General features: G+C 43.4%; 1 protein-coding gene across 1 annotated transcript in view; it reads left to right on the forward strand.

Moving 5' to 3' along the window:
* The window catches only part of LOC138302104 (claudin-16-like), a 96,003-nt gene that overhangs the window by 41,662 nt on the left and 28,689 nt on the right, over nt 1-25,652 (forward strand). The window contains exon 2 of the mRNA XM_069242486.1: nt 19,962-20,097. Coding sequence (XP_069098587.1) covers nt 19,962-20,097 — 136 coding nt within the window. The remainder of the gene's footprint in view (nt 1-19,961; nt 20,098-25,652) is intronic.

A 25,652-nucleotide genomic window follows, 5' to 3' on the forward strand; every position in this document is an offset into this window, starting at 1 on the left:
AAGGGAAGGAAAGGAATTTCCTTCCCTTTGAAGTTTCTCAGAGCATTTTAGCAGCCAGATTGTGAAGCGATGTGGCTGCTGAAATGCCCACTAGACACCAGGGATTTTTTCAAATAAAGAAATTGGCATAAGGGGAGCGACCCCTTGGGCAAGGGTCGCTCCCCAGGGGGGCAAATTATATTTAGGCCCCCCCGGGGGCAGATCGGCCTATTGTTATTAGGCCGATCGGCCACCGGGGAGGCAGAAACCTCTAGGCGCCATGGATCATTTTTTTGTTTTTTAGAGGTGGGGAGTGACCCCTTAGGCAAGGGTCACTCCTCTGGGGGGCAAATTATATTTACGCCATTTCTGCCTCCCTTGGGGACAGATCGGCCTATTTTTATGAGGCCAATCCACCCACAAGGGGGGCAGAAACCGCTAGACACCAGGGAGTTTTTTTTTTTAAGGCGAATTCACACAAGGGGAGCGACCCCTTAGGAAAGGGCCGCTCTCCGGGGAAGGGGGGAATTTATTTAAGGCCATTTCTGCCCCCCTTGGGGCAGATCGGCCTATTGTTATTGGGCCGATCTGCCCCCAGGGGCGGCAGAAACCTCTAGGCACCAGGGATCTTTTTTTTTTGTTTTGTTTTGTTTTTCTGTTTTTTAGAGTTGGGGAGTGACCCCTTAGGCAAGGGTCGCTCCTCTGGGCGGCAAATTGTATTTAGGCCATTTCTGCCCCCCTTGGAGGCAGATCGGCCTAATTTTATTAGGCCGATCTGCCCCCAAGGGGAGCAGAAACCACTAGGCACCGTTTTTTTTTTTTTTGCGCCAATTTCACGCAAGAGGTGAGACCCCTTAGGCAAGGGTCGCTCCCTTGGCGGGGGGGGGGGACATTTATATGAGGCCATTACTGCTCCCCTGGGGGCAGATCCGCCTATTTCTATTAGGCCGATCTGCCCCCGGGGGGTCAGAAACCACTTAGGCACCAAGGATTGGTGTGTGTGTATGTGTGTGTTTTCTTTGGGTGTCAGCCCTGTGGGTAAGGGTCACTCCCCATGGGGGCACATTACCGTTGGCCACCAGGGACCAGGGAATAATTTTTTTTTTAAATAAGAGGGTGGGGGTATGGCCATGCCCCCACCCCAAATAAATGGGGCCAAAGTTGTTCTGCCCACCAGTGGGCAGATGGGAGATGGGGCAATTACCCCTGATCCACACCCGGGGGGGGGGGGGGAAGAAAGTCTACTAGATGCCAGGGAATTAAAAAATAATAATAATGGGGTGGTGGCTACCAACCAGTATGGGCCTGGTTATGCCCCCGTCCCAACTGAAGGGGGTAACAGTCTTTCAGCTCTCCCCCACACACTAAAACATCTTATCCCACAGCAAGCAAGAGGACATTTGATTATTTTGGGTTTTGGTTTTACATTTTGGCCATGAGAGCTTGACTAACTCTCAAAATGGTCCCACTTAGAATGGTGAGGGCTGCGCTTTATGGACTTTGGGACGCTGCCATGTAGAAAAATCCACAAGACCTAGATACATCTGAAAACTAACCATCTGGGTGATTCCAGGGTGGTGTGTTTCAGATGCACCTGCACCATTTTCTTACCCACAATGCCCTGCAAACCTCCAACTTTGCTGGAAATCACACATTTTTCCCATATTTTTGTGTTGGAACCTCCCAGAATCCACAAAATTCCTACCACCCAGCATTGTCTCTTCTATACCAATAAACCTTTTGCTGCACTTGTCAGCCTAAAAATGTTTTTTTTCAAACTGCCCTTTTGGACCCCCCTCAATTCGGACATGTTTTTGGCTCTTCCCTGTCACAAGCACTTGGCCCACCTACACAAGTGAGGTATCATTTTTACCGGGAGACTGAGGGAAATGTTGGGTGGTATGAAATTTGTCCCAGTGTGGTGATCCCACACAGAAATATAGGAAAAATTTGATTTTTTAGCTAAATTTGAGGTTTGCTGAGGATTCTGGGTAAGAAAACATTGGGGGATCCACGCAAGTCACACCTCCCTGGACTCCCCTGGGTGTCTAGTTTTCAGAAATGTCTGGGTTTGGTAGGGTTTTGAGCCCAGGACCAAATACGCAGGTGCCCCCCCCCCCCCCCCCCCCACCACCCCCCACCAAAACAGTTAGTTTTGTATTGTATTTTAATGTGTCCAGATAGTGTTTTGGGGCATTTCCTGTCACAAGTGCTAGGCCTACCCACACAAGTGAGGTACCATTTTTATCGGGAGACTTGGAGGAACGCTGGGTGGAGGGAAATTTGTGGCTCCTCTCAGATTCCAGAAATTTCTGTCACCGAAATGAGAGGAAAAAGTGTTTTTTTGGCCAAAGTTTGAGGTTTGCAAAGGGTTCTGGGTAACAGAACCTGGTGAGAGCCCCACAAGTCACCCAATCTTGGATTCCCCTAGGTGTCTAGTTTTTAAAAATGTGCAGGTTTGGTTGGTTTCCCTAGGTGCCGGCTGAGCTAGAGGCCAAAATTTACAGCTAGGCACCTAGCAAAAAACATCTCAGATTTCAATGTAAAAATGTGATGTGTCCATGTTGTGTTTCCTGTTGCAAGAATTAGGCCTACCTACGCAAGTGAGGTTCCACTTTTATCGGGAGACTTAGGGGAACACAGAATAGCAAAACAAGTGTTATTGCCCAATGTCTTTCTCTACATTTTTTCCTTCCAAATGTAAGACAGTGTGTAAAAAAGATGTCTATTTGAGAAATGCCCTGTAATTCAAATGCGGTCACCCCGGAATTCAGAGATGTGCAAATAACCACTGCTTCTCAACACCTTATCTTGTGCCCATTTTGGAAATACAAAGGTTTCCTTGAAACTTATTTCTCACTTATTATATTTCACCAAATTAATTGCTGTATGCCCAGTATACAATGAAAACCCGTTGCAAGGTGCGTCTTCTTTATTGGCTCTGGGTACCTAGAGTTCTTGATGAACCTACAAGCCCTATATATCAACCAGAAGAGTCCAGCAGACGTAATGGTATATTGCTTTTGAAAATATGACATCGCAGGAAAAAGTTAAAGAGTAACACATGGAGAAAAATGGCTGTTTTTTCACCTCAATTTCAATATTTTTTTTTGTTTCAGCTGTTATTTTCTGTAGGAAACACTTGTAGGATGTACACAAATAACAAAAAAGAGAGAGAGAAAAAAGAGAAAGGGACCAGGAGTATTAGTGGTCCAGTGTACAGTCTCCCAACACTAGTAACTCTATATAAGTACACTGTTCCAAAAGAGATATATATGTGTGAAAGATAATAAAGACAGGAGAAACACGTAATTACAGGAGCGAGAACCCTCAAGCATCCTAATGGATGACTAGCATCATCATCGGGATTTGCTCCTCACTAGGCTGGCACTGCAATGCCTAGTGGGCACCCCAGGGTGGGGGCTCTCAGCCAATGTTTTTAAACAGTGACTCAAAAAAGTTCAACTATAGTAAGGGTGCTATAAGTCACCATCAAAAAATGAAAAGAGGAGGTTTAAAATTGGTTATTCATCCATTAAACTCCATTATTTAATCAGTCTACTGCTACAAGGATGAAGACCAAGGTTAAAAAAGTGGTTTGAAAGTTCAGGAGAGGATTATGCTCAAAACACCTTTCAAAAAGTAATAGAATATGGTAGAGTGTTCCTAATATTAAAAAGAACATCTATAATACGGTCGACATGTTTCGCGTCTGTTGGTCCATCCGGATCCATTGACCCTTCATCAGGACCTAAGTAACTAAATAACTAACCTCTTTTAAGTAAGTATCATCAATGAAGATACAATGAGACCGGTCACTTACTTAAGATGACTGGTAATACAGGTACCCTGCAACACAAGAGAAAAGGAACAAGGAGAGGAAAAACCAAATCTCATAATTGTGATATATCTCAAAAGTAAATAGTATTCAACACAACCAAATTAAGGTATAAAAACAGTGAACGGGACATCACACAAAAGACAAAGCTTACCACCCCCTAATCGAGAGCAGGTTCCATGGGTAAAGCGTCTCTATGACTCAGGATGACACTAGTTGTAAATGATAGTAGGACAAGGTCAATACTGTACAATGAAAGTTAAAGACGTGGGCATCTAATAATTTATCCTCAAAGTAGAATGTTTAAAAGAAATTTGTACAGAAGAGCAATTGATTAAATATCTAGTCTTATGGTGCCATAAAGACAAGGTTGGTAGTTAGCACAAATTGAATAAAGTTAGAAAACACCTCATCATTATATCAAAAAATTTACAAATCTCTTCAGTAGTTATAAGTGTGGTATCATTTAGACATTAATATATATCATTGAACTTATAATTCTTACATGGTTTATATTACTCGTTGTGAGCGAAATACTCAATGCGCTCATATTGAAAAAATCAACATCGTGTTAAGCAGAGGCACGGACGCCTTGTCAGCTAATTGGTGAAATAAATGTCAAAAAAGTTGTAACAGAATCAAGAAGGACGTTCTCATTAGAACGGCAAAAGAATACTCACAGTTTCTGTCACAGGTCCTTGTACGGGACCTACCCTCGGAGACCGTCACCCGGAAACAACCGGGTCGGATGGTTTCCGAGCTATAAATAGACGCTGCTGACTTTGCGCGCGTCTAATAGTGAAAATAGATGAAGGACTACTGAGGGACGAAGTCCCGGCGAGGAGATACAAGGTATCTCTTGAGCACCATCTGTCAGAAACTAACAAAGGACTTATTGTAAACGCCAGGGAAGGCTGGTAGACCGGGGAAGGAAACCGGAATACCGAACATGTTGTGAATTCTTAGCACCGATGTCCGAAATCGGACTAAAAATAGATCGAGAAGGCAGGGGGGGCTGGCACCTTCACTATAAATGAAAATCTGAGAACCAGCACAAATAAACAGCGTTCAGGAGTTATTTCACCCAAATATGTTGTCTCGTAGTGGTAACTAAGAGCAAATACGAAATCATTATTTTCAAAACAGGAGATGTGCTACATAATGTGCAAAAATGCAAAAAATAACAGGGCGTGGTAGTCAGGATCTAGGATGAGAGGGAGGACCAAGGGATATCATCATTTAGTCCCCGTAAATGTGTTCCCAATTTGAACACCCAGTTTTGTTCAATCCTAAAAAGGGATTGAGAGTCATCAGGACGAATGGAAGGTGCTTCCATTACCACCCACCATAGATCATTCGGGGAGTGGTGAGCCTCCAAAAAGTGAATACTCAATTTAGTAGTGAGTTTTTTACACCTAATGTTACTTCTGTGTTTGTTGATACGAATCTTGACAGGTCTTGATGTCATCCCGATATAATGCAAATCACACGGGCACGTTATCATATAAATACAGTTCTTGGTGTTACAGTTAGGGTGTTTCTTGAGGTACCAAGATCCAATTGAATCAAAGTCGAGTTTCTTTAGGTGTCTAGTAAGGCTACATACATTGCAGGTCCCACAGGGATGGTGTCCCACAACTGGTGGGAGATCCCATAAGGTCTTTTGGTTAGTAGGGTTATCTAAAACTCGTGGGCGTGTATGAACCACCAGATCCTTTATATTAGCCGTCCGTTTAAATGCAAACAGAGGTTTTTGTAAGTCGTAACCTCCACTTGTGAGGATAGACCACCTCTTATTGATCATTTTTTTGATCGAGTTTGACAATGGAGTGTAGGTTGAGACACATGTCAGCTTAGTTTGAGCTTGGTGTTCTCTAGGCGCTAATAGTGCCTCTCTGTTGTTGTTCCTGGCTCTTTTGCGTGCTTGGGTGATAATCTTTGTTGGGTAGTTCCGATCGTGGAGTTTCTCTTGTAGCATCTCCGCTTGCTGATCAAATTCTTTCAGTAGACTGCAGTTGCGACGCAGACGTAAAAATTGACCAAAGGGTAGATTGTCCCGCAGAGCCTTAGAGTGGTGACTTTGATAGAGTAAAAGCGAGTTACGATCCGTAGGTTTGTGGTATACACTGGTCTGCAATTTGCCATCGTTAATAGTAATCATCAGGTCTAAAAATGGTAGTTGATGAACAGACACAGTGGCTGTAAATTTCAAAAAAGGATCAAGAGTGTTGATCCAAGTAACAAAATCCTCTGCCTGAGTCATGGGTCCTTGCCAAATGATGAGAATATCGTCTATATAGCGGCGCCATAGCCTAACAAAATTGAAGAATGGATTAGTCGGTTGTAGAATGTGTTTCTTCTCAAAATCATACATGTAAAGACATGCTAGGCTCGGAGCAAAAGTGCTCCCCATTGAGGTGCCTTGGATTTGGTGGTAGAATTGATCCTCGAAGAGGAAGAAATTTTCAGTCAGGGCTAATCTGGCACACTGTAAGATAAAATGAACTGGAGAAGATAGAGTTGATGACACTTCATATAAGGCAGTCTCTATAACCTGTAAGGTTGCTTCTTGAGGAATATTAGTATATAATGCCTCTACGTCTAGTGTAATGATCGCTTGTATGATATCGCTCTCATTGATAATTTCTATCAAATTAAGCACCTCCTTCGTGTCTTTCAAGTAAGTCGAAGAATTTCTTACTAGTGGTTGTAAAAAGTGATCACAAAAGATCGAAAGTGGTTCTAAAATAGAACCCAATCCTGACACTATGGGGCGTCCAGGAGGAGGAGTTTTTTGTTTGTGAATTTTCGGCAAACAATAAAAATATGGTATCCGTGGATGTAGTCTATCTAAAAATTGGGCTTCCCTGGGGGAGATCCACAAGTTGTTCTTGGCTTCCTCAATCATAATTCTAATCTGTGTCTGTAGTCTCATAGTTGGATCAATGTTAAATTCCGCATAGTAGGTACAGTCACTCAAAAGACGTAAACATTCCCTTCTGTAGTCAGCAGAATCCATAACCACTATAGCTCCTCCCTTATCAGCTGGTTTTATAGTTATCTCAGGGTCGGATGCTAACGAGGTCAGGGCTAATCTTTCTTTAGTCGGAATGTTAATGTAAGTTTGTTTAGGGTGGAGCTTGTTTAAATCAGATATCACTGCTTTCTCAAAAGTTAGAACTTTGCTTGGTATCATGGTAGGAGGAGGGACAAAGGTCGAGGGTTTTTTTGAGACCAGAGTCAAGGGCTTGAGGTTCCTCAGTCGTGTCTTTGAAAAAGAATTTCAGACTGATTTTTCGGAAAAATTGTGCTAACTCGATGTGTAGACGGAAAAAATCGTCTTGAGGGGTTGGAACAAAACCTAACCCTCTGTTAAGCACAGATGTTTCTTCTTCTGAAAGTTGCCTGGATGAGAGATTAACAACTAAGTCTTCGGTGGGGGATTTTTTGACTGGCTCCTGGTAATCATCTGTGGTTCGTCTCTGGACCATTGAACATGCCTGCCTCTGCCTCTTCTTCTGCCTCTGCCTCTGCCCCGGCCTCGGCCTAAAAAAGAGGCAAAAGGCATCATTGGTCGAGGTTGGAAGAAGGGAAACGGTGCTTGCCACGGTACTGCTTGGTGTATCGGGTACGGAGGATAATTATAAAATTATTGTTGTGGTTGATTATCATCCGTACTCCACCCATCAGACGAGGAACCACTGCTGTAATTCCGAGATTTTCTAATTGGTGCAGGGGCCTCGTCGGATGACAGGGATCGATTATCCCCCTCAAAGTCGTCTTTTATATAAGGGTATACTTTCTCGCGGCTGAATTTGGTGATGTCTTTTTGGAGTTTAGAGATCTTCTGCTGAGTTAAGAATTCTTTAGTGTCATTTAACTCGACCGTGATTTCAGAAAAACGACACTTAAATGCAGTGATGGAGATGGTGGTTTTAAGCGTGTTTTCAATAGCATTGATCTGAATGGTGATTGTATCAGCCAACCTCTTAGAAGTGTTGATAATTAGCACAAGCCAATCTCTCGTACATTTCCAGGCTATTTGAGCCCAGTCTTTTCTAAAGGCTAGATCTTGCAGAAAAATGCGTGGTATATTCGATACAAGGAGACCATTTGGAGCGATATTGGCACGTAAATATTCGGTCATTATTGGCCCGTGCATTACAGTCTTTATGAGTTCTCGTTTCAAGGTGGATAGTTTGTCCCATTCAGTTTTCAAACTGCCCGACAGGGCAGAACCATCGATGTCTAGAATAGAAGGTGTTTGTAAAATGGCTGTTACCATTTCGTCATCATAACTCAGACCCTGAAAATTATCCATTGTACGGATCTTAACCAATATTATGGGAGGACGAGAGGAAAATTGGTAACAGCAAAGTGGTCCCACAGCTAAGCAGCTGTACATGAAATGCTAACAACAAAAAAGAGAAAGGGACCGGGAGTATTAGTGGTCCAGTGTACAGTCTCCCAACACTAGTAACTGTATATAAGTACACTGTTCCAAAAGAGATGTATATGTGTGAAAGATAATAAAGACAGGAGAAACCCGTAATTACAGGAGCGAGAACCTTCAAGCATCCTAATGGATGACTAGCATCATCATCGGGATTTGCTCCTCACTAGGCTGGCACTGCAATGCCTAGTGGGCACCCCAGGGCGGGGGCTCTCAGCCAATGTTTTTAAACAGTGACTCAAAAAAGTTCAACTATAGTAAGGGTGCTATAAGTCACCATCAAAAAATGAAAAGAGGAGGTACACAAATAACCCCTTGCTGAATTCCGAATTTTGTCTACTTTTTGGAGATGTTTAGCTTTCTGGGATCCAGCATTGGTTTCACACCTATTTCTGTCACTAACTAGAAGGAGGCTGAAAGCACAAAAAATTGTAAAAATGGGGTATGTCCCAGTAAAATGCCAAAATTGGGTTGATAAATGTGGTTTTCTGATTCAAGTCTGCCTGTTCCTGAAAGCTGGGAAGCTGGTAATTTTATCACAGCAAACCCTTTGTTGATGCCATTTTCAGGAGAAAAAAAACACAAGCCTTCTTCTGCAGCCCTTTTTTCCCCATTTTGTTTTAAAAAAAGAAAGAATTTTTCTCTGTATTTTGGCTAATTTCTTGGTCTCCTCCAGAGGAACCCACAAACTCTGGGTACCTCTAGAATCCCTAAGATGTTGGAAAAAAAGGACGCAAATTTGGAGTGGATAGCTTATGTGGACAAAAAGTTATGAGGGCCTAAGTGCGAACTGCCCCAAATAGCCAAAAAAAGGCTCGGCACAGGAGGGGAAAGGCCTGGCAGCGAAGGGGTTAATACTCATCAACATTCAAACATGCACACACGCACCAAACATTCATTTAAGAAGATCACACACACACTTATCTTCAGCCTCGGTCCCAGGAGGGTTGGGACTGCTGCCTTTCCTCACTGGCTGACCATAGGTCCCAACTTCATCACAGTGTGGGATGGGAGTCAGTGAGACTTCTAACCCCACTCTGTGACGAGGTGTCACTGATTGACACTCGCCCTGGGTGCTTCAGGGCTTAAACCTGAAGCACCCAGGTCGAAGTCAATGGGTGACGCTTCCCTTGTCACCCGGGAGAGGACCTCAAGGTACCTTTGCTGAGCCGAGGAGGTCACGCCCACAGGACCTGTGACCTCTTCAGCCCGGCAAAGTTCAGCTCAAGCAGCTAGGAGTCTGCGCAAATCGCGTATGACTGCTCCTGGCTACCTGACCTGAACTTGAAGAGTGTCTGTCAGGCTGACCTTTGTTCAGCCTGACAGACTCTTTTCATGAGGAGCAAAAGGTGGGGGGGCGTGGCCCCTCCGCCCTAAAGGATGGGCCGCACCTGGAGCGAAGTAGTCATGAAAGTAGAGCGCTGCCTTTATAGCATGATACTTCTCCATGAGACATATGCACGGTTGCATTAACGGTGGTATTCAAGGTTGCTATAAGATGCAAACAACAATGATATAAAGAAACCAACATGATATTTAATGAGGGTAAACAAGATAAAAGAAGATTCTTCCGGCACAACTGGGCAATAACTTAAATAGATGGACTGAAATTGGGAGAAAATAGAAAGGAACCATCAGAAATATAACAAGCATTGGAACAGCCGATAGGTCCTGCCTATACAAGAGCTATTGGCAATGTGTTTTTGACATGCTGTACACTAGTATGGCTGCTGTTTAGCATGGCTAAAAGTTAGTAGCGTGGAGTGTCCTAGAGTGGAGTGCAATGGATTAGACTGAACTGCAGTGGGGTGGATTGGACTGAACTGGACGGCATGGATTGGATTGGGGTGGACTGGACTGGATTGGGGTGGAATGGAATGGGTTGGATTGGAGTGGGGGGGTGGGGTGACTTGGGGTGGATTGGAGTGGAGTGGGCTTGATGGATTGGATTGAGTGGGCTGGACCAGTGGAGTGGACTGAACTGGGGTGGGGTGGATTGGCTTGGGGTGGGGTGGATTGAGTAGAGTGAATTGCGTTAGAGTGGGGTGGACTGGAGTGGAGTGGGGTAGATTGGAGTAGAGTAGATTGGATAGAGTAGATTGGGTTAGAGTGGGGTGGACTGGAGTAGAGTGTGGTGGTTAGAACTGCAGTGGAGTGAGGTGGATTGGACTGCATTGGAGTGGGTGGATGTGAGAAAGGGACTCTTAACATGGTAGTCCCCCACTTTTTGCCCAGAAAATGATGTGGTTCCGACTGTATGTGCCCTGGACCCCTATTAAATATGTGCCCAGGGCCAGATCTCTTTCCCCAAAACTGTACTATTTTTGGCACTTCAGCCAGCCTTGTGAGTCCCTAGTAAATGATACTACTGGTACCACTGCATGGGCACTGAAGAAGGCCCCCCAGAGTTGCAGCACTGCTCGGCATCCAACTTTGCCAAAAGGGCATCTTTTGCACTGGCACCTGTACTTTCAGCAAACAGATCCCTACCAGGCAGGCAGATAGCTATATAGAGCATGCAGACGTAGTTTTACATAAGTTGTCATTTTATTAATGCAGTTGCTTTGAATTTTCGGGCCACTGCTGCTATCCTCTTAGAGATTTTAGGCCAGACTGTTCAGAGGGCTGGGAAGCTGATAGTGGGCTCACAACGTGACAACCACTAACTCCACACTACGGACAGGAACACCATGCAGCTCATTTCTCCCTCCCGTTCCATAAGAAGGAAGAGGAGACGGACACCCAGGTGGGTGTTCTACCATGGTGTAGCCATTTAATCTATTCACATTCAGTTCAAAGCAAGAAAAAGCATCACACAGATTGTACAGCAAGTGACACTTAAAATACCTAAGATCAAAATACAGTCTGCCATGACTCGGCAGTGGTAAATAGTTCAACACTAAGGATCAACTCCCCTAGTTGCATGCTTCTAGAAGTGGTTGCATAGCACACAGCAAAGCATCATCTTATTTACATCCCCCGTAGGGGCAGTAAGCTGGTGCTACAAATTCTCTCCTCCAAGGGTCAGAGGCAAATAATGCCATCAATATTCACTTGGTTAAGTTGAACCCTTGACTAGGAGAGGGATGAAGAATGACATTCAAATTAATACAAACACACATAACACCAGGGAACCGTATTACGCACCTTCCCTGCCAGGACACCTGTGGCCTAACCTGCCTCCAAGCAAAGTCCCCATCAATCCCAGGCAATCCAAGGTAGGGCTGAAAGTTCCAGAACCACCAGAAGGTCAGTCCGTCCTCCAACCAGCCCGTGCCCAGATACTCATTGAAGGGGACAAACTGGCAAAGTAGTCAAATTTGTTAGGTATCCCCTTTCTTTCAGCGAAAATTTCAGCCTCTTGCTCCAGGTGAGAATGGGTGGGTGTTTCGCAAAACGGCTCTCAGCCGCAGGATAGGTGTGTCTGGATCTTCCATCTGTTGAATTGCGTGCCCGAAGAACAAAGAGGACGCCTCCTGATCCTGTGGCGTTTTAAGCCCTGCACTGATGTCCGCCGAAAATGTCATGCCTTGTTTCTATATGGGGCTGGGGGTGGAGCGCCCTGTCACGCACCCCATGAGAACTGGACTGTGCACCTTTTGGTGCCTTGTCTTCAATAAGGGATGAATCCCAGTGTGGACGGGACGTAGGAGGAGTGACTAAAAGTCATAGGATCCTATCTTTTTAATTAACTTTATCATTTAATGCTAAATCACAGGAATATACTGTAGACAACCTACATCGTGAGTGACAATGCATAACAATAGTACAGTGTCCGTGAACCTGGAAGGGCAGCAGAAGTAATAAACACATCACTGCAACATAAGTGCGTCTAGGAATAAAGGAGGGGGAGGGAGAACAAGGCGGCGGTGATTGTGGCCCTCTCGCAGGATAGGACGATTACACCAGCATATATACCAATATGACCAGTTCAGTCAATGACACATACCCAACAAGCCGGCCTCCCAGGTCAGGCTGAGGTTGCAGGTTTAGAGACAATAAGTAATCTCGTAACAGCTGCCAAATGTGTTTAGGCCTAGAAGAGGGCTGTAACATAGTATATAGTTCGTTGTTGGTGTCACAATAGAGCAGGCTGCTCAACCAGGCAGTAGCATTCAGGCAGCTATCTCTCATTTTGCCAGTAACAGAGCTATAGCAGTGAACCTGCGGACTCTTTTGGGAATGTCTTTAACATAACCCAGCAGGGCCGCGAGTGAGTCCGCAATCAGCTCAGACCTTATAATTAATGAGTCAGTAGAACACATCGCTCCACAAAAACCCCAATGCAATGCCATCTCCATGTCAAGTGTGCAACATTGGCATCTTTGGCATGACATTTGGGACACGTAGCAGGTCTCAAAAGGGTATATTTTAGCAAGTGCACGAGGTGTGGTGTGTGCCTTGCACATAAACTTCTAATGTATGAGTTTGTGTCTATGATTGGGGAGACGAGTTGAGTTTGTTTGCAGTAGTAGTACCAAATAGTGCCAGTCAGAGGGCTTCCTATTTCATGTTCCCAGGCCTTGCTGAGTTTCTCATTGTGTGGGTGCAGGAGAGCTACACTGGTGCGATATAGCTTGGAAACTAGTTTCCTCCCCTCAATATCTTATCACCAGCGTCAACGGGGGAAATTCTTCCAGTGGAAATGTTTGAATCTGGGCTCAAATTGCATTGGTTTCTGCCTGTCTGCTGCTGCCTGCTTCTGTGTGTGTGTGTGTGTGTGTGTATGTATGTATGTGTGCGACCACGCACATATACACACACATTTACAGTACAGTTCAGATATAAAAATGAGACTAAGGGCTTTATTCCTACTTTTAAGTGTGACCTGTCCCGGTTTTTCCTTTTCAAAATCTGGTCACCCTACTTACATGGATAATTGAGGCCTCTGATGTTCCAAGAAAGGAACATGATTACCCCCACCAACCCCCTACATTTAGGTGTGGTTATCATTGGGAAGCGCAGTTGAGACAAATTGGTGTGAACACATTGGAGCGGACCTTTCTGTGTGATGATGTGGCAGACATAAACAAGGGACAAAATCACAACCACCCACTCCCCACACCCAAACTAGGCACTAATCCGCCCAGCGAACCCCAAAACTGCAGAACTAAAAAAAAAAAAAAAAAAACAACATGGAACCATGCAGACATCATTACGGCGTATGCCATGTAGGGGAGCAATGCTATGGCAAACGAGCCCCCTGAGCATATGAGTCGTAAAAGGGGGGGGTAAGAAAAACAGCGTTCCTGAAATGCATTCAGGGTCCTGGTGCAAACAATCCAAAAGAGATCCGTGGTGTGTCTTAGATGAGGCTGGCTAGGAACTAGCAGAGTGAACAGCCATTGAGGTCGCGGACAGAAACGACCATCAGTCCAGTGGGAACCGGGGTGAGTTTGCCGAGGCGTGCAGGTCCAGGGGAGTGCATTCAGGCATGGGTCGCACGGGGCAGAGTGTTCCTTAGCATACTGCTTACAGAAGGCATCTGTGTCAGATGCTGCATCAAAGTAACAAGGCTTGCCGTTGAGGTCGATCTGTAGACTGGCAGGGTGGAGCATTACTTACTTCAGGCCCAGATTCCGCAACAAAGTCTTGGCATCTGTAAACTTACTTCTCACCTTCTGCATTTTCATCATAGAGTCCGGATACAAGGAGAGAGTGGCATCTGTGAACTTACATCTCACCTTCTGCATTTTCATCGTAGAGTCCGGATACAGGGCGAGAGTGGCGTCGTGGTGTTGTACCGGGCCCTGTTTGCATACCAGTCAGAGTGCCATGTCCCTGATAGTAGGGCGTGGCGTGGGGTGTGGGTAGAGGGCCGAGAGACCAGTGAGCGCATTCCACTACAAAAGATGTACGTGACGCTGTGGAGTCCGAAGAGTTTTAAGAGTAGACGCCCATCAAACGTGTCAATACAGCCTGGTTCCGTTCCGCTAAGCCCAAGATGCAAGGGTGTTTGCAGCAGGATCTGCCCTCCGAATCCTCATTTTTGATAACTACAGTTTTCAGAAGTCGCTCCACCTTCTCCAGCCGTTTGGTGACCAACGCTGCTCTGTCTTCCGGGCTAGATATTCGCTTCTCCGCCCCATCCAATTGGACATTCTGACGATCCAGGCATGTCCTATGTTGTCGCACCTGCTCGTAAGGATATTGATCTGGGCATCAATGAAGTGGAAGCCCGGACGGAGCTCTGCCATCTGGTCAGATTCCTGGTGGCTAGTCACTCCAGCCTTTGCATCCGTCTGAGCCTCCTGTTGATCAGGGACATGGGGGGGCTTGAATGGCATATTGCGCGGTTTGGGGTCACTGAGCGCCATGGTCAAGTACATTCAGATCACTGCAGTGCTTAGGATGGGAGGATAGAGCAGTGGTGAAGCCTTTGATAATGGCACCAGTCTGTGGTGGAGCCACTGATGATGGTGCTAGTCTGTGTGCCCGTTGGTGACGAATCATTTGTCTGTGGTGCATAGCTAAGCTGAGGGCTCAGTAGCCGTAGCAGGGTGTGCAGGTGGGGGCTGGTGTCACCGGCACCGCCCCCCCACCCCCAAAAAAATGAGCATTAACAAAGTCTGCGGGGAGGTGGGGGTGGAGTGCAGTTGTGGTGGGCACCACTGTGTCTGTGTCGTTGAGGCCCGGCCCCAGGAAGCTTGGGGGATTTGGAAGCCTTGGCAGTGGGGCCTCAGTGAGCCCAGGATAGCAGGTAACCCAGGAGCACAGACATTGCTTCTGCCCCTGACTCCCACAATGCGTACAGTTCAAGCCTCAAGTGACCTACCAGTGTCAGTGCGATGCGCCAATGTCCGTTGGGGCCTCCAGACCAAAGTTCACTGGGGGCTCAGGGCCGAAGTCTGTTGAGGCGGCCAGGCCATGCAAGAGTACGTCACACACCGCACAGCTAGGCGTCACTTGAACTCACACAGCAGTGTCCAGAGGATGCGCTGTCTGCCCAGAGGATCACGAGCGTCCTGACATTCTGCAGCCAGTTGACACCTACCCCGGGTCCGACTGTGCAAAACCAGGGTGGGCGTCAGGATAACGTGGGCAGTAAGAACACTTTGGTGGGGCTCGGTAGCCCCTGGCTTCAGGCTCACCCACGGCCCCTGTTGCCGCAGGCCTCCAAGGCATGAGCAGGGGTGGCAACCACATTTATGGATCTTCTGCACCCTAGGAGGCCAGACGGTCAGGATCGTGTCTGTTCATGCCGCAGCCAGTGAGGTGTTAGCGGCTGCATCTCCGGCATCGCAGCTGGGGAGGATGACCCAGATTTCTGGATTAAGGGGCTGAGTTCACTGAAGTACCAAGACGATGCTGCCATCTTGGTTTCCGGCTTAGCTCCACCCCACAGGATCACATCTTTAATAGTGAAAGCGTAGGGTAAAGCTACATAATCACTTCTTTAATAATGTGATAGGGAAACAGACAAACGTACATGGGCAAAACCTCCAGCTTAATACTACAGTCCAATTAATGTGAATCATAAATATCTCATTTACTGTCCCATTGTACTGACCCATGGCCTGTGAAGGGCAACAGAGTGGACAATGCCAGCAACTATCTGTCCTGCGAAGCCTCAAGAGCGGGGCTCCTTATTGGTTCTCTTCTATGAGGCTTTGGGACACCACCTTAGCCACACAAACCAGTTTCCAGCCCTTACAAGCATGGTGCCATCCTACAGGTGGTGCATGGTCCTCTTAAACATCAACACTGCAGCCAATAGACCAGATATCTCCTGCCAAACTAAAAATTGCCCTCAGGAGTTTCACAAGGAGCATACTCGGGTCAGGATACAACGTGATGTGGTGATATGCCATACATTGAGGGTTGTCAACATTAACGAATCCCAAGAATGTAAAGTATCTTGATTCTGTTTGGAAGTACATGCCTATCAATTTATTGAGTCCTCTCAGGTCCAAACAAAAACTTATCTCATCATAGGGCAACCAGAATGGGACCCACCAATTCATACGCTGCAAGCAACTTGATGTTTCCTGTCGCAATGTCATCTGCGCCTGCTTCATTTAGCAGCAAGTTGTATACACTATAAAAAGTATTTCAGTTTTGATTCAGATATGTGCCTATGACAAAGTATCAATAGAAACACACTTGACCATTTTCTTTAAATATTATTCCCATTTTTGTGGCACATGTTGAAACCCATTATGTGCCATCTTGGAGAAAAAACATACTTGAGGAAACCTGTTCTGGATCAATTTAGTCTTAAAACGTGTTTCCTTGAGTGTGTAAAAAAGAATAGCAATCCCCAGGATGCTTACTCCACTTCTGTGAATATCATTCATGTTGAAAAATTCCCTGCAGTTTTCAGGAGTTCTAGTTTTTTTTAAGGGTGGAAATCCCCGATCTCCATTGCCTCCCTCTCCGTTCATGCATTTGCCTTGTCTTAGTTCTGGAAGCAGAAAAATGCACTCCCCTTTTCTACTCTTCACCCCGCCCGCCCCCTCAAACTCGAGCCAGTTCCACCCACTTATCCATAACTTTTTCTTGTTCAACCCTGCTCTCTACCACTGCCTGTATATGAGTGCCTCTAATCTTTTCTATACCCTAGTACAACTTCTCCTGCCTATATATTACCTATACTACTACCGTGATCCCTTCACTTCTACCTATCACCTAGTAATTGTGCCCTTGCCTATAACCTTGTAACTCTATCCATATTTGTAGCCTAGTGCCTATAATTTGTTACCTCTATCCCTGGATATACCATTAGAACCTCAACTTCCACCCATATTTCCATTGTACCATTCCCCTAACCTGATTTCTTCTGCTATTTGCTTGATACCTTGTCCTATTTTCAAGTATTTTTGTTGCATTTTCAAAGATATTTTACGAAAATGAATAGTTATTTTTTGGGGAAATTCATCAAAATGAATTTTCACCATTCTGGCATTATGAGGCAGGTGTTCTACTTTTTTTCTCTAAAATGAGGTAAAGCCATTTAAACCTTTTTGAAAAACTGTGGCTTACATCAATGCTAATGAGCAGTTTCACGGTTGCTAATGTTACAAGATGGTAGTTGGTCAAGCACTATCTGTTAGACAAAAAATTGTACATTAACTAAAAGATTCTTTGAAAGCTTGTGATGATTGTAAATTATACATTTAAATATTTATTTTGATATGTTTCAATACTTAGATACAGTTGGCTTTATTTGTATCATGGGCTTAGTAGCACTTTTATCAATTGTTAATGTTCTATTATGAATTTATATTTTAACCTTTGAATTTGCTAATTGATGCTGTTTGTATCTCTAGATTACGATTTAACTACTATTTTGCAATTGCTGAATAAATTATTGATTGAATGTTAGAGACAAATATTGAGCTCAGCGTGGCAGATGTTGCATGGTTGCTAACTTCATGAGAGAAATTACTTGTGTATAATTCCATATATTTCAAGTAGTCCTGTAGGTACCAATGACACTTTATACATTTAGGAGAATGCTGCTCACCGGGTCAGGGAATGACTTTTGACTATTATCAAAAGAAAGATTTATTTATTTTCCAGTTTATGTAAAGCAGCATTGAGAATTTGTCCAGAGGTAGAAGTATTAGTCTAGAAGATGCACAATGTCTGAACAATGTGGACAAATGTAAATTGTGACCATTCCCAAGATTTGCTGTGTTAGCCACCAGACTCACCTATGTTGACTACTGAAGATTCGACAAGGTTCTCTATCTGATAGGTAATAACTTCTTTCCTGGCAGTGTCTTGCTGCTGTTTGTTGAGTGCCTAATGCAAGAGTGGCCCACATTTTTTAATCAGTATGGAGGTTCTCGATCAACAACAAATTAAAAACATAGATGGAGTCTTCAAATACTTTGTAAAATGGCCCATACTAAATAGGTTATTCATTTTGGTTGTTACTGTTGACGCGGAGAAACCATAGCTATATTTCAGTCATCAAGGACTGGATAGTGGATTTCACATGGTAGGTCAATGAACCGAACCAAATCTGTTTTTTTAGAAAATGTAATTCAGAATACGTCATAAACATCACATATAACATATAATAATCAATTCAACTTTATGAACCACATCAGTTTATTAAGAAGTTAATGATTTATTTCTCTATATTAACAACGTTAAGGTCACGAAAATAATTCTCAAACACAAATGATACATATAGAGAAACAACAAAGGCTGATTTGAACGCCAAATATATCTACGTTTAATCAATGCAAAAATACAAATTATCTCAAGGGTTATAACACCCATAACAAAAGAATCTGAGCAAGAGAAATACAATGCATCTGCATAATGATAAGATAGAATTATCAAAAACAATTCATGAGCATGTGAGTATGCCTCACTATCCACTAATTAGCATCAACATGTTGACCTTCATGTAAAAGTTTTAGTAACAAAAATTTAGAAAACATCTAGCTATGGCGCTATCAAAAATAAGCATAGGCAGCAGTAAATAAACATTTGCTGCTGGTACCTGAAAAACAAAAGACAAATAACAATTCACAATCCATACATTACCAAATCACTACAGTAATCAGCAACAACGTCCACTTTGTCAGTGGGACAGCAATATCAGGCACCAACATCAGAACAGGAACAGGAATAAGGATAGGGGTAATTTAGTTCAGTATTGAACAGACATAAACTAATAAAGTACCAGAATGTCAATAGACTATCTGGAAAACATGTAATGTCAAAGTGTCAGATCACAAAGTAATACTTAGGAACTTAGGAACCTGGAACATGGACAAATAGCAACTGCTCTCCCAAAGGAGAGACAGACCCCCCACCAGTGGTGACTGAACATTCAATTAAACTTGTTAAATGGAAATGATTGGATAAAGTATGAGGTGAGAAAGTTATGACCAATCAGAACATTAACAGATATCAAACGTATACAATTAGTTTACTCCAACCTCTTTTATTTGCTGTTATTCCATTGACGACATCTAAACTAATACATTAGTATCCTAGACTTACTCTTCTTTTGGCTCATCTGTGGATCCCTGTGTTTCCACTCCACCGAAATATGAAGTCAGAGGAAAAACTATTACAAAATATGTTACTTCACCATTTCTTTACCTTCGAGGAAAGACATACAAGTTAGAAACATATCTTCAAACAATTAAGTCAGTCAGACTATGGAACATACTAGAAACATTTGATACAGCTTGCATTACACAATGACCTTGCATCTGCTTCTACTTTAGTCTAGCAGAGGCCACTAAATGCACATTTATTTCTACCAATCATTTTAGTTAAGAAACACACTCTCTTGTAAAGACAGAATCATTTCATCAGCTTAAATTAGCATGGATAAAATATAGGCCTTACATAAGATGGTGGCAATTCAGTAAGTCCCATTTTTCATACACCTATTATCTAATTAATTAATACATTAATCAGTAAGTATAATTACATAAAGACTCAACATTTTATCAGTAAAATTTCTGCTCTCACATTACCTATCCATATTACAAAACAGACCTCTACAGTATTTAAAACACTACAGACAAGGTACACAAATATGTGACTGTCTTAATTAAAGAAGGAAATCAGTGCATCAAACAGTGGCTACCCATATACAGTATATCATTAAATCTGTTTGTGTTAATAATAGAGGGAAAATGTGGCAAAATATATACATCACATATGCCTTATCTTCAAGCTTTCCAGTGCCTCATACTTGATTTGTTTTCATCCTAGCAAGATGCAAAAGATCCCCACTCATCTGTAGGATTGAGCTCTCGATGCCGTGGACTGTGGAGTGAATGTGTCTTTGATAACATGGCTAATCTTTGGACTTGTGATATTCCAGTCTCTTATCTCAATGATCACCCTGGTAAGTGCACAGTAAAGTTCTAAACAGGGAATACATTTAAAAATTGATTTGCAAACATGTCTGGTCAACTAGTGCTCTCATTAGATAAAATTATTAACTGGAAACTCGTCAGTAAAATATAGCAGCTATCATTGGCACTAAGTATCTCACTGTCAGTTGGTAGTCAATGGGTTGTTTTTCCAGTACACCTGATGAATGTCAGCTTCTCGATATTTGTTACACTTTTTCACTGATTTAACTCCATGATCGATTTGAAAATCCTCGGAAAAGTACACTGTAAGATATATGACTGTTAGGAGTTGTGTTTTGGACAGGTAGAGCTAAATCTGTCAAGTTGTATATAAGAACTAATGTATTGATGTTCCATTATGTAAAAATAGAGATCATTTTTTATAAATAATTTAAATATGTTCTTGTTAATTGCGCATTTGTTCTGAGTACTGGTTGTAGAACTTTACAATCTCTCCCAAATATGTCTGAAGCACACTGGCTGCATCCGAGGAGCAGACTATTTCAAAGGTATGTGCTTCTTACCTAATATTAACATTATGTTAGTAAGCAATACCTTTGTTGTATTCTTCAGATTGTTCTTTTCATGAAGATTATAAAGCCCACTCTCACTTCAAACAAATTATATTACAGATTCTTAGCAATAGGCAGAAAACATAATTGAAACAGATAATTACAGGATAACTCAGACTCTCGACTGCGAAGAAGATTTCACAATCTGCTAAGAGTGCTTCAGGACCATACGACTGCTGGACAGTATGCCCTTTGAATAGATAGTGCCTTATTTGTGAAAGAAAGAGTGACGGTGCCCAAAGTTTTGTTCAGAAGCATGCAACTGGTGCAATTAAACATTGGCGTGCTGAGTACCAAGGCACCAAAGTCTTAATTTAAATCCACCTCAGTCTTTTTAAATACACTACCAAATACTCTCTGCCCCTTTAGCTCACTCTTGCAGGTTACTTCTTTCCAGGGGCGGCCACTCCGTGTGAGCAATGTGGTGTCTACCCGCTAAAAAATGTCCCCAGAACTGAAAAATAAAGTGGTAATAAACTTTGTTTACTACCATTTTATTTTTCAGCTCCCTGTCCTGAACCGAGTGTCAGGACAGGGCGGGGCAATTGCTGCCGAGTGGCAGCAGGGAGCTGTGCACATGTTTAAAGTGCGCATGTCTCTTTGGCCGGCCATCTTGCAACGGACAGCCTGACATGCAAACTTTAAACTTTAAACTTCTCTAACCCAGCTGTCTTAAGACAGCTGGGTTAGAGAAAGCACATGCCTCCAGTGCTCTTGCGAGCGTCGAGAGAGGCCCCTCCTACCAATCCTGACGTTGCTTTTATGCTGGTTACCACCATGAAAGCAGGGTCAATATTGGTTAGTAGTGTTTCATGGTCCCCGCGCATTGGAGCTTCCAGGAGCAGGAGGAGGCCATGAGGAAGACGTCGGCAGAGAAGTGACTTTTTTATTTTTATTATTATTATTACTGTGCCCACCCCTCCCCTTGCTGTAAACATTGCCATAACTTGGGAACTACCTAGAGTTCCTTGTTTCCATTTTTGCATTACTTATACTGCACTCTAAGCCTGAAAGTGTACTTTTTTTACTTATACTGGATGCTCCCTTTTGTCTGGACAAAGCTATACCTCTATGAAGAGATCACAACAAGAGCGAAACATGTGTCACTGGTTTCTTTTATTCATTCCAGGTTGGCTTGAATGGTATTTTACCAATCCAATGCTGCAATACTGTGTGTGGAATGGTAAAAGGCTTTTGTCATTTTTTAGCTAGGTGTGGATGGCACTAGCTAATTCCCATGCCTAAAGACTTTGCTGTAAACATGACAAGAGACTTTGCACTTTTGAGCTCTGCATGGAGGCCATCTTGCAACGGACAGCCTGACATGCAAACTTTAAACTTCTCTAACCCAGCTGTCTTAAGACAGCTGGGTTAGAGAAAGCACATGCCTCCAGTGCTCTTGCGAGCGTCGAGAGAGGCCCCTCCTACCAATCCTGACGTTGCTTTTATGCTGGTTACCACCATGAAAGCAGGGTCAATATTGGTTAGTAGTGTTTCATGGTCCCCGCGCATTGGAGCTTCCAGGAGCAGGAGGAGGCCATGAGGAAGACGTCGGCAGAGAAGTGACTTTTTTATTTTTATTATTATTATTACTGTGCCCACCCCTCCCCTTGCTGTAAACATAAGCCAGCTGCCACTGCTTCTTTCTCACTTTGTGACAGTTTTAACGACTTTCTCTCCCTGCGTCTTTCTGATCTCTGTTGTTTTTCCCTCTCTTGAGCTTGGTAAATATCTAATACAGGAAAATAATTGTCGGTCCCCAAAAATAAGTGCCTGTGGCCGCACCAGCGCCCTCTCACTCAAATTAAGAACTGTAAATAGCAATAACAAAATGGGCCCGATTCACAACAAGAATAACTGTGTGGGTGAAGATCTACATCTTCGTCTGAATGTATTTTTATTTTTTTGTCCCCAATACACAAACATTCCCAGAAAAAAAAAACCTGGAAAGTAGTTCCAGGAGCAAGTTTCCTTTCGCATTGTTGGGAATGTCTTGTGGCATTTCCTACCAGATCCTGTTTCTGCACAGCCCGCTATGCAAATGTACATTTTTACTCCTCCAAGAGAACATTTTTAACTGTGGAAACAGCCATTCACCTATATCTCTACGAAATCTGGTGGGTTATTGGTTCCCCTTTCTGCCCTAGAAGTGGAGTTACTTTCCACCCATTTCTGTGGTGGGGAAAAGAATAAATTAGAGTTTGTGATTGACCACAAGAAAATTCTAAACCAAAATCTGTGACACCCATTGTCCACCACTTCCATGGAATTTAATAATGAGATTGCTGTGCACCATTAAACGCATTTACCCCTGCCAGGAATCTCTTTGTGAACTCGTGTCGGGCATTAATGAGTTATTTCCATCCATAAATGTGCATTAACGTCTGAAAATACTTATGTGAATAGTGCCCATTATACAGATCTAAAATTGCAGCTCCTCCTTCCCTGGTTCTCTCTTCTTTGCATGTGAGGGTGTACATGCATGTTTATTGTTTTGATGCTGAAACAAGCAGAAGCCACATGTTTTAATTGGCCTTGGCTCAGCATTCTGTTTAGTTGGAGACCTGCTCAGTAATGAGCACCTTAAAACACCAGCAACACTGTGAATCTGCTCACCTCAGTATTTGTTTTTCTAACAAAGTCTTTAGGCAAAGGATTAGTGCAGTGCCATAACTTGGGAACTACCTAGAGTTCCTTGTTTCCATTTTTGCATTACTTATACTGCACTCTAAGCCTGAAAGTGTACTTTTTTGACTTATACTGGATGCTCCCTTTTGTCTGGACAAAGCTATACCTCTATGAAGAGCTCACAACAAGAGCGAAACATGTGTCACTGGTTTCTTTTATTCATTCCAGGTTGGCTTGAATGGTATTTTACCAATCCAATGCTGCAATACTGTGTGTGGAATGGTAAAAGGCTTTTGTCATTTTTTAGCTAGGTGTGGATGGCACTAGCTAATTCCCATGCCTAAAGACTTTGCTGTAAACATGACAAGAGACTTTGCACTTTTGAGCTCTGCATGGAGGCCACTGTGCTAAACCTAAAGATGGGACTAATAGAATGCCATAACCAGGTCCTTCAAAAAATCAGATCCTCTCCAAGTGAATGGTCTTTCCTTATAGTTGTTGTCCCAAAACCTGATGGTTCAATATGGCCCTGAATAGACTTTTGAGAGGTTATTAGTATCTATACGTTCAATGCACACTCAATGCCTTGCTTCAATTACAGTTGAGATAAGCAGTACGCATGAGCACAATTGAACCAATCATGGATTATTGGCAGATTCCTCTTCACCTGAGGCATAGGTGAAAACCTGCTTTCTTCACATCTGCAGGTTTATTCCAATAAAAAAAATAAAAAACTTAACTTCGGGCTTAATGAAGTGTTAGAAAGCTTTCGGGGAAAGATGTATGCCATCATACAGCAACACAAAGTGTATTCTTCTATATACTTGGGTTACATAATTATCTACAGTAATCAGAGTAGATTGTTTACCACCACCTAGAGGCGGTGTTATCCTCCCTAAAATCCACAGGACGGACAGTCCACCCCACTAAAAGCACATTGGCAGGTCATCAGTAAAATACTTTGGGGTATATATCTTAGACTGTGGATCGTTGAGCCTAAATGGATACCGAGAAAGCCCTAGGCATGAACTCTTGTACCAAGACAAAAAAGGAGGTATCAGTCCTTTTTAGGTTTTGGTCGATTATTACCAAATGCTCTTTCTTCTTTGGTCAGACACGCAGCACCCACCAACGCCCATTTGAAGAAGTACAGTCCCAACCATGTTCCTTGCTAAGGTGAAGATACCACATCCTTTTAAGCCCTTAAAAACAGGCCATATCATAATGCACTGTGTTGCATTTGTTTGATTTTCTTTTTTTTGTGTGCAGACTGATATCTCAGAGATTGGCCATTATTGTTGCCATTTTTCTAGACTTTGATTGTTACATGTGAACGAGACCCTTTTGCCTCATGATTTGTCCTAAACCACAATTGAAAAAGAATGATTCATGCTTAATTGGTCAGTGGAATCACTTCACTACTACTTCTCAGACAGCAGAAGTTTATTATCTTTACCGACCCTGTGTGGTCATTGGTGTAACATAATGTGATGCCCCCTGTGCTAAATGTGAAGAGGGGCCCCAAAGTCTTCCATATAGCACAAATATGCATTGAGCTTGGTAATTGTGCTTGGGCTGAATGGGTTGGGGGCCACTCAAGGATTGGGGCCCCCCCTGCACCGCAGAAGCCTATGTTGCCTTCTGTGTGTGGCTACAGTCGTGGGCCCAGATAATGATTAAAATCATAGAGTTGATGTGTTACAACATTATCCTCAAACAGTGGTGGAATCTCACCCTTCCGAGGTCTTATAGTCCATTTTATGTAGAATGGAAACTTCTGTCACGCAACTTGTTCAGCAAGCATTCTGGACCCACTAGGCTAGAGATGCCAGCAAGTCTAGTTCCAGGGCTGGGAGTAGAATGTAGTGGTGGGCATGGGATTCCCCCTTGTCCCCTCTGGGTAACTTATCAAAAACTTAACTCCACTATCCCGACCTATCTCATAGCTTCCCTGCCTTGCAAGGATCAAGGCGTCCTCCAGAAAACCAAATGTGGAAAGCAACAATTGTTTGGCTTCCATGAGTGGAGCAATGTCAGCTAATGGTCAGAGGGGGAGCCGCAATCACCATCACGTACTCAGTCTTTTCACCTAAGAGTTTTTGTAAGACGTGACTTTGACAAAGCTGGGAGAAGTGGGGGCCACCCCACTTATTATTTTGTCCCATTTAAAAAAAAAACGGATTTTAGGGCAGTGGTGCCTTCTACAGTTTCTTGCAGGATACCTGCCCCATTTTCCACTCAGATAGGGGGTTAGGTGACAGAAGCAGACACATCAGGAGTCAGCAATAAGGGTATGACTTGGAAACCCGTTTCAGTACAATCGAAATGCAAGGAGAAGGATGCAT

Source organism: Pleurodeles waltl, chromosome 6 (genome assembly GCF_031143425.1).
Source record: "Pleurodeles waltl isolate 20211129_DDA chromosome 6, aPleWal1.hap1.20221129, whole genome shotgun sequence".
NCBI lineage: Eukaryota > Metazoa > Chordata > Amphibia > Caudata > Salamandridae > Pleurodeles > Pleurodeles waltl.